The 9,495-nt window shown below is 40.9% G+C and overlaps 1 protein-coding gene across 1 annotated transcript; it reads left to right on the top strand.

Annotated features, from left to right (window-relative positions):
• Positions 1-2,006: 2,006 nt before the first annotated feature.
• Positions 2,007-7,012, top strand: her13 (hairy-related 13). Its single transcript, XM_034114432.1, has 4 exons — positions 2,007-2,232; positions 3,641-3,727; positions 3,821-3,902; positions 5,087-7,012. Exons 1-4 carry the CDS (start codon positions 2,143-2,145, stop codon positions 5,533-5,535), a joined length of 708 nt encoding a protein of 235 aa, XP_033970323.1. The 5' UTR covers positions 2,007-2,142; the 3' UTR covers positions 5,536-7,012.
• The last annotated feature ends 2,483 nt before the right edge of the window (positions 7,013-9,495 follow it).

The following is a 9,495-nucleotide window of genomic DNA, read 5'->3' as shown; positions in this document are numbered from 1 at the left end:
TAATTGAAGTCAATGGAGAGAGAAAACGTATCTTTCGATCCCGTTTGAATTGTGCCATGAATTACACATATGATGTTTGTCAATCTTAAAAAATCATTTCCATGTCAAAAAAGTCACAGTTTGTCGTAAAACTGTTGAAATATAAGACTATGAAAAATACGCAACTAGAAAGACTACAAATCCCAGAGTCGCGTAAGTGATGTCACAATTGTTTTCTTCCACTAAAATAGAGATAGCTAAGATAAGATAATGCCATATAGATAGAATCTATCTATATGGCGCTGGCTAAGATAAGATAACTTTAACAAGATGCCTGTGTGCTTAGTACCAGGTTGTTATCATACCAGCAATGGGTCTTGCTCGTTCTTTTGCTTCCCGTCTGATGAAAGGACCAGGAGTGGCTTGATCAAGTTAGCTACCTAGCTAGTAGCTAGCACGTTAGTTAGCATTCCAGCCTTGTCATTTTTATTAGCCTTAACATGAAGTAACATTAAGTAACCCAAAATGTTAAACAGTAAGAGTAGTAGTCATATTTCGTGAACCCTTTCAAGAGTACTGTCACCGGTGTGGTCATTCTATAATACACAATTTAAGCCCGGGGGAGAAATGCTAACGCTAACGCTAGCATCGACGATCTTCTCTACTTCATGCTATCTGCACAAATGGTTGACATTAAACATTAAAACGACCAGGCAGTTCAGAGAGAATCAAAGGAAGGCAGGCAGGCAGCTTTGCATGACATTCTTCAGGACGTGTTTCATTGTGGTGATAGTGAGGGTAGTCAATCGTTTTGTTGACAAGACAGTAGTGACGGCCATCTTGGTGACGTGCGTTGTTGACCAGAGATGTAGTTCATTGAGTGTTTCACACAAACAAATGTTCAATGTTCAATGTTCAAACTTCACAGTTTTACGACACATTTTTTTTTTTTTGACTTGCAAAATTATCTTTTAAATTGACAAACATCATATGTGTAATTCGTGGCACAATTCAAACGGGATCGAAAGATAATCTTTCTCTCTCCATTGACTTCATTACATAATTTTTCCGAAATAAGGTCCCATGGAGGTCCACCGGAAGGGGAGGGACTTCGCCACTCTATTCTAGAAGGCCCGGTAGTTCACTGGCTCGAGACAGAGGTTTCTAGATGAATGCCACGAAACAAATCATATGCCGTTTTATTGTTTTTAACGTTGAAATGGCAAGTGCAACAGGTGAAGATGAAGTAGTTGCGGAATTGTTTTGAGTACCCTTTTCAAGACTGCAATTCAGTGAAAAGAGTTGTGATAGACACGGTTCGCCACTGAAATAAAGGATGTTTTGCACACTAGCTGTATTATTGCACTTGATATGAATAAAAAAAAATCATATATGATATACATAATACCAAAAATACGAGACATACCTCTATTTTTAATACAAGAATAAACCCATGGCAACATTACACTGTGAACTATTAAAACCTTGATGACATGGTTTTATCCAAAATATACATCGACTTTGCATCATATCTTATCCTGCACGATCATGACTTTGGAAGCACATAACATTCATCTGTTTGCAACTCATATATATCTATATTCCAATTACTGTATAGACTATATTCTGCACTTTCTATTATATTCTATTTTAATATCTTATTTACCTGTATAATATTGTATCTGTTTTATTGTGTTGCACTGTTGGAGGAGCCTGTGACCTAAGATTTTCATTGTCATAACCACACTGTAGCTATGTACACATGACAATAAAAGCCTTGAAACTTGAAACTTGAAACACACAGTTGATATGAAGAGAGAAAAAAACGCAGTGGTCGTTGCCCTGACACAACAGCCTGTGAGATTAAAGCCCAGCAGCCCCTGGGGGCGCGAGCCGGGGGCTGGCCGGAGACAAAGGGAGCGCGCGCTGATTGGCTGCGGCCGCGCGCGCTCTGTTGTGCAGCTCAGCCCCCATTCACATGTTAATAAGCCCCTATAAATACTAACAACAGACACCCAGCGCCGGCAGCACGTCTCACTAGGATTGCACAATAAACACAGGGCGCCTCGCTTCTGCCTGAGAGCTTGTTGTCGATTTTTTTTTTTTAACCGGTTCCGTTTGCCAGCTGCTACTCTGGAACAAGGAGCCTCAGATCAGACCAACATGGCCCCCTCGGCTCGACCCAGCAGCTCCGAACTGGATATGGATGAAGACGAGGAGTCCTACTATGGGATTCAGAAAGCCGACAGAAAGGTACCAAATCCCGGATTAATGAAGGAATGATCAGGCGCTATTTGGAGACACTTGGGATGTAAGCACTTGTTACACCGGTGAAGCTCTGCAATGCTTTTACTGCAGAGGTTAACGCCAAGGAGGTGGAAGAAGTACTCACTCAGATCTGGTACTTTAGTGAAAGTAGAAGTACCAGAGTGTAGGAATACTCTGTTACAGTAAAAGCCCTGCATTCAAAATGTTACTCAAGTAAAAGTAGAATAGTATTATCATCAAAATATAGATAAAGTAGCGACAGTAAAAGTAGTCATTGTGCAGATTGGTCCATTTCAGAATAATATATATGATATGTGTTATAATGATTGATAATTAAAGTGTTATCAAAGCTGGTAAAGGTGCAGCTAGTTTGAATGACTTTGCATACTGCAGGGTAGACGAGTAATAATTCTAACAGCTAATTCAATCCAACATATCGTATACAAATCTGTGAGTTTATGTCTTTGATGGCTCTTACTTAACATCACTGTTGAGAAATAACTATGTGCAACCATCACTGTTTGTGTCATGTATTAATGCTGACTGTGTCTGCTACTTCTCTTCAAAATCAACCACTATGGACACATTTTTGCTTTATGCACTTGATGAACAGGTGACTCCGTAAATCAATGAGTTGAATGGCAATGACGTTTATTGATTCTCAGTTAATTGAATCCACATGGTGTGTCGACACCACACAATACTGAACATGAGAAATACCAATGCTATGTGCATTATACACCTTTCATTTTTCTTACAATTGATTAAAGTTATAATTTGTCCACTGTTTGGACAAATGTGGCTTTACGCTCTAGTTAAACAGGTGACCCTCTGTAGTGAATTTACGTTATAATTTAACCTCAATAACATTTATTGATTCCTAAAATAGATGAAGTCCAACATAGTGTATCCAAATATTCAAAGCTCATTGAATCCAATATTACTCTTTTTTTACAATTTACTAAGTTAATCACTACTACTGCTACTTTCACTTACTTTAATATGCTCACTTTCCTAATGCTGCTATTTATTGTGTGTACTTATTTGATTTATTGGATCTTACCTCTTTCTTTGATATACTAGTCTACTTGTTTTATTGTTGCCGTATATCTGCACGTTCCTCTTTGCTGCACTACTGTACATTTTACCAGTACATTACATTACATGTCATTTGTTAGACGCTTTTATCCAAAGCGACTTACATACATTCAGTACTGTGGACAATCCCCACAGGAGCAATTTGGGGTGAAGTGTCTTGCCCAGGGACACAACGACATGCTGACTGCAGTGGGACTCGAACTTGCTATCCCCTGATTCGAAGTCCAGCACACTATCCACTGAGCCACATGTCCCCACTTTCTGACAAATAATGGACGTCTGATTGTGTTTTCAGACCAGGAAGCCTCTGGTGGAGAAGAAGAGGAGAGCTCGCATCAACGAGAGTCTGCAGGAGCTGCGCACCCTGCTGGAGGACTCAGACGTGAGTTCACCTGAGGTCACCTGGAGCCGAGGTCCAGAGGAGGGTTTTGGGGGTTTTCTGATGGAGTTTCTGACGTTTGTTTTTCCCGCACAGCTTCATTCCAAGACGGAGAACGCAGAGGTGCTGGAGATGACGGTGAAGAAGGTGGAGGAGGTGCTGAAGAACCGAAGCCAAGGTCTGCACAGCTCTGTTAAAGCCTTACAATCTGACACTGTTTTACTCTGAAAAGCATCCTCTTTTATCTTCAGACCTTAACATCTAGAGCAGTGGTTACAAACATGGGGATTTTGGCCCCATTAAGAGGTCACACGATTAGTTTCATGGGGGTGTAGGAGAAGCAGAAATAAACGTTTCTTCAACCTGAATTCCTGGATACTTTTGCTTTTTTAGGATGTACAATCTCAATAAAACCTAGAATCTAGGGTTGCTGTTACTAAGCTTGGGGTCAGGTTCCCATTAAGAGGTCACATGATGCATTTTAGGGGTCGTAGTAGAAGCAGAACAAATTAAAATGTCTTCGTCGTGTTATTTCTGGATACTTTTGCTTATTTAGGGCTTGATATTATTCAAATAAAACCTGGAGCCTAGAGCAGGGGTTACTAACCTGGGGTTCGGGGCCCCATCAGGGGTCACAAGATACATTTAAGTGGTTGCAATGGCAGCAGGAAATAACAGCATCCAGGTAAATGCATTCTTAGACATTTGCTTATTCGTATGGCTTAAAGTTATTTCAATAAAGCAGGAATAAATTGCTCTGAGTAAGCTGGTTGCATCATGTTTTTGCAATTGATTCAGAAGCGTCGCAAATAGACTTTTACTTATACAAATAATGGTATCACATGACAGCTACAACTTATTTAGAGGGAATACAGGATAGTTTGTGGTATTTTAACAATAGGTCAATTCTACTCTTATAGAATGTCATATTTTTAGGGTTGTTTACTGTCTATCTGAAATGTCCTACTTTACAAGACAACACCTAACACGCTCAATCATTTCTCCTGTTCTGTTTTTGGCCTTACTACAATTAGTCAAGGGACAACTCGCACATTTACAGTTCTGAAGTGACTGTTATTTTGTATATATTGATTGTCGTGCTTTTATTTATGTCTTAATGTGTGCATATGTATAAGTGTGTCTGTTGATTGTGTATATATAGGTATATATATAATATATATTTCTATATATATTTGTATTTTTGTGTTCGGGATTGTGGGAAACGGTATTTGGATCTCTCTGTCTGTACACACAAACTGAAAGATTGACAATAAAGTTAACTTTGACTTGACTGTTTCTCAAATAAACTAAAGTAAGCCACAGCTACTCACACTCTCCCCCCCCCCCCCCTCTCCTCCACAGAATCAGACACCCTCTCCCAGGAAGCCAGCGAGAGGTTTGCTGCCGGCTACATCCAGTGCATGCACGAGGTCCACACCTTCGTGTCCACGTGTCCCGGCATCGACCCCACGGTGGTGGCGGAGCTCCTGAACCACCTGCTGGAGTGCATGCCGCTGAACGAGGACCACCTGCAGGACGTCCTGATGGACCTGATCACGGAAACTTCTTCTGGGAGTAACGGCAGCAGCTCTTGGCACGGAGGCGATGAGAGTCTCTGTTCGTCCTCGCTGGCCTCACCCGGAGGACAGAGTATTTGTTCGTCCTCCGCCCTCTCCCCCGCCCCGTCCACCACCTCCAGCGAGGACCTGTGCTCCGACCTGGACGACACCGACAGCGAGCAGAACCAGAGCTCCAGCGAGGGCCCCGAGACCCCCGTGACCTACCCGAGGTCCATGTGGAGACCCTGGTAGGGGTTTGGATATGTTGGAGCAGCTGAGACCGGAATATTCAACCCTACCACACAGAAACACTTCAAAATAAACATTTCCTTTGGTGGTGAAACATGCATTGAAACCCATCTTTGTGTGGTGCAGGAATGAGTCCTAAAACCTGGAAATGAGTCAGCATTTACCACTTCCCATTCTCTCATTTTAAAGTCAATGGTTTTTTGATTGACTAGGGAGACCGGAATATTCAACCCTACCACATAAAAACACTTCAAAATAAACATTTCTTTGGGTGGTGCATCTTGCATTTCTTGGCTCAATTAGACCTGGCCACACACATGGATTTTTAACTTCTGGATCCCCTGGAGATCAATTTGTCGTTGTGTGGAGGAACCATCTTTTTCCCACAATAGAGTGGTGCAGGAATGAGTAAAAAGACCCGGGAATGAGTCAGCATTTTACCAAGTCCGGTTCTCTCATTTTAAAGTCAATGGTTTTTTGATTGGTTTTTGGTAACTAGACTGAGATTAGGTCTGTGGTTAAAACAAGCTGAAGAGATTTTCACGTTTTGTTCTACGACATAAAATACTGCTGAATGTCCGCTTTTGTGTGTCTTAAAAATGGCGGTTGCTAACAAGTGACTAAAGGAGACTATTCAACGTCATCATGGCGAACATTAGCCGCCTGTAGCTTAGCGGTGGTGATGCGCAGCCATGCTACCGTAATGTAGTTAATTCATAGCATTACGCTAGCCTTTTTACTCCTGCTGATTGCATTTACGCTTCAAACTACAAAATGGTGTTAGTATGTGGAGAAAATCCTGCTGAACAAAACGTGTAGTATCATTATTTCCACAGATCATATTTTCTGCAATATTCCCAAAATCCAATTGTAAAATCCTATTGGCTTTTTGTCGAGGGAGCCCTTAGGGTGCTAACTTCCGGGGTTTTACTTAAAAAATACGTCATTATTGCACCACCCTATTGAACACTACACGTGTACATTGATCCCACTGCATTCTGGGAGATGTAGGAAATCACTCAGTGAGGTAGAAATAGAGAAAACACTCCTTAAGTGCTTTGGATATCTTGGGATGTATTGAGTGTTAAACGATGGGGTTCCCTTTATCTCAATACAGGGGTCTTTCCTGGACGTACACCCCCTCACTTTCCTTTTCAGTATGTTGTGACTTTTCCTCACACCTGAAAAAGGATGAAACATTCACTTATAACCCGGCAAAGGACAGACGAGGAACAGATCACACTTTCTTTCTTTCTTTTTTTTGTAACTCTGTGTATATAGGATTTGTATGTGGAGAAAAGCTCTTGTAGAAACCGAGAAATTTGGCAATGACTCTGATTAATATAAATATTTCTATTGTATTTCATAAAGGCCTGTAGTTTATCGGACCAGTAGCCTCCTTCAGAATGACCACTTTATGTTGTAACGATGTGTAGAAATGCCAGTAAAAATGTCTGCATTTGATAAATAAAATAATGTAAGTGAAAAGCTGACTTGACTCAATGTCTGAGGGCAAATGATATGTTCTCAATGTTGGTATAAAATATTGGAATCTACATTTATTAAGTGATTTTTCTTTTAAAGGACACCAGGTTAATGTCTGTAAAGTAATTGATTAGGAGCATTTGTCCTTCAAATTTGTTCTTACACACCAAAGAACACCAAAGAACACGTCCCGACGGAACGTCGCCTCGCGTCTCCTGTGTCTTGGCCATGTGTCGCACTGGAACACACCGCAAAGACTTCAGCCGACGGCCAAGTTGCACGTACGAACTGCGCATGCGTGAGTGGCAATAACTCTCCTTACCAGCAGGCGGCGGTAGTGTGTATTCGTCATTCAAAAGAGGCAACAACCGGAAGACAGACTGCGTGATAACCGAGAGAAGAAGAACAGACTGCGTGATATAAACAAACAACGAATAGCGTGTGCGTTCCATTTTCACTCTACAGCGAGAAGCTCATGGGGCTTTCCCGAACCTGTGTCGAGAGCTGGAGTTAAATGAAATCTCAGATTTGCCTTCTTAATAGTTTGTTTGGCTCCCTCACTTCCGTTTCGCTTCTCATGCACTGATTCGCTAAGCTGAACAGCCAATCAGAGTGATTTCTTTAGCCGACAGCCTCCCGATTCAACATGTCGAATCGGCGGCGGAAGGTGTCTGCACGGCCGAAAAGACACGATGGTGCAGTACACACCAAGACACACCAATCTGAGTAGGGCGACAGGACATCTATCGACGCCGCAAATCGGCTTGGTGTGTAAGGACCTTTTAGAAATGTTTTTTATGTAGGAACACTTAAAAAAGAAAGTACGATCACTACTTCAACTAAGTGTTTTATTTATAGCATCTAGTAAATAAAAGATAAAAACAAGACATGGTCGCCTGATCTTAACAATAGTAAAAAGAAATACGATTTTTGCCTCTTTTTTTTACTCAAACATAGAGTTTAAATGTCTGTACATGACGTCTTTTGAACATAAATACCAAAAAGAAAAGTAAAACTGCAGGATAATTTCTAATTACTATTAGATCTGGCCCGCCGGTATATTGCACGCACACCTTCACTCAATCCTGAGGGTCTCCTCAGCTCAGAGCCTGACCCCAAACATTGATGAACTTGCACCCAAGATGAGATGCCAAGTATCTGGCTTGAACTAGCATCACAGAGCAGCAACCTGAGTTTACATGGATGTTTCCTTCTGCACTTTCTTTCTTGTGACAACAGGGCATGTTTGGTTTGTTCTTTGAGGGAAATAGTTTTCTTGAAGCTGTTGTTGGCCTGTGGAAAAATGTAATCATAAGAAATGACTCTGGAGAAGCTGCAGATAGAGCCATAAGAAATGAATGCAACTGATTATTTAATGTTGTTTTTATAGGCAATCATTTAAGCTTTGTTAGTTCCAGGTTTAATATGTGCAATAAGTTCATTTCAATAAGTTTTGCAATAACATTGAACCAGTCCGGCCCTCGACTAGTACCCATTTTTTTATTTTTGGCCCACTGTGTATTTGAGTTTGACACCCCTGATTTAAAGAATATGCTCCATGGTAAAACCATGTGCACAGTTGATGGGAAGACAAAACAAAGCCCATTTAATTATCTTTAAACAGCAACTCATGGCGTACAGCAAAGAGACCAACAGCATCTCTCACTATCTGTTGTCCAAGTAATATAACTTATTCAAGTTTAGTCATTAGAGTACAATCTATTGTTTTATTCAAGTAAAACAAAATGTAAAAAGCAACAACTGATTCAAAGGGTGTAATCGAATGTGTTGGTCTTTTGTCAATATGTTTGATTATTTATGAGATATTTAAAGCACTAGGCTGTGTCCACAAGTAGTCCCAATTGGAAAGGGATTTTAAGTTTACATTTTTATCATGTTGGTGCTGCTTTAAATAGTCTTAAAATGTCCTACGTATCATGATCTTGCCTTACTCCTCAATTTTTAAGTGGGAGTTGCATGGCTTTGTGCAGATTTAACTCCTTTGCCTACCAAACCAAACGCTAAAAGTCTATATAATCAATTTAGACACTGAAGAAAGTCTCTCCTCTTTCTTTTAACACCTTCCTCTCCTGGATTTGTTCCTTGAAGGAGGAACCATGAAAGAGTCGCACCTCTTCAGAGTCTCACCTCAGGAACAACGAGCACATTAACAAAGGCCTGTGAGATCCTGTCTGCAGCTCCAAAGACCCTCACTTCCTGATAAAAAAGGAATGAGAAAGAAATCCAATCTTTCGCTTCACACAACATATCCAATGCCGATGGGCTGCATTTAATATTTGGTGAAAATCACACATTTAGTTGTTGATTTGTCGAATGATCCTTTAATCTTGAAGGAATAGTTAAGAAACCCAGAGGGAAGCTCGAGGAGGATTTAGGCCCCGGCCACACGGAGACGATAACGAAAACGAACCGAGGTCGATATCAAAAAAGTCTTCCGTCCACACGGAATCGGCTCAA

This window comes from Trematomus bernacchii, unplaced genomic scaffold (genome assembly GCF_902827165.1).
Source record: "Trematomus bernacchii unplaced genomic scaffold, fTreBer1.1, whole genome shotgun sequence".
Lineage (NCBI taxonomy): Eukaryota > Metazoa > Chordata > Actinopteri > Perciformes > Nototheniidae > Trematomus > Trematomus bernacchii.
The sequence above is the reverse complement of the archived record's forward strand: the minus strand, read 5'-3'. Positions and strand labels throughout refer to the sequence as shown.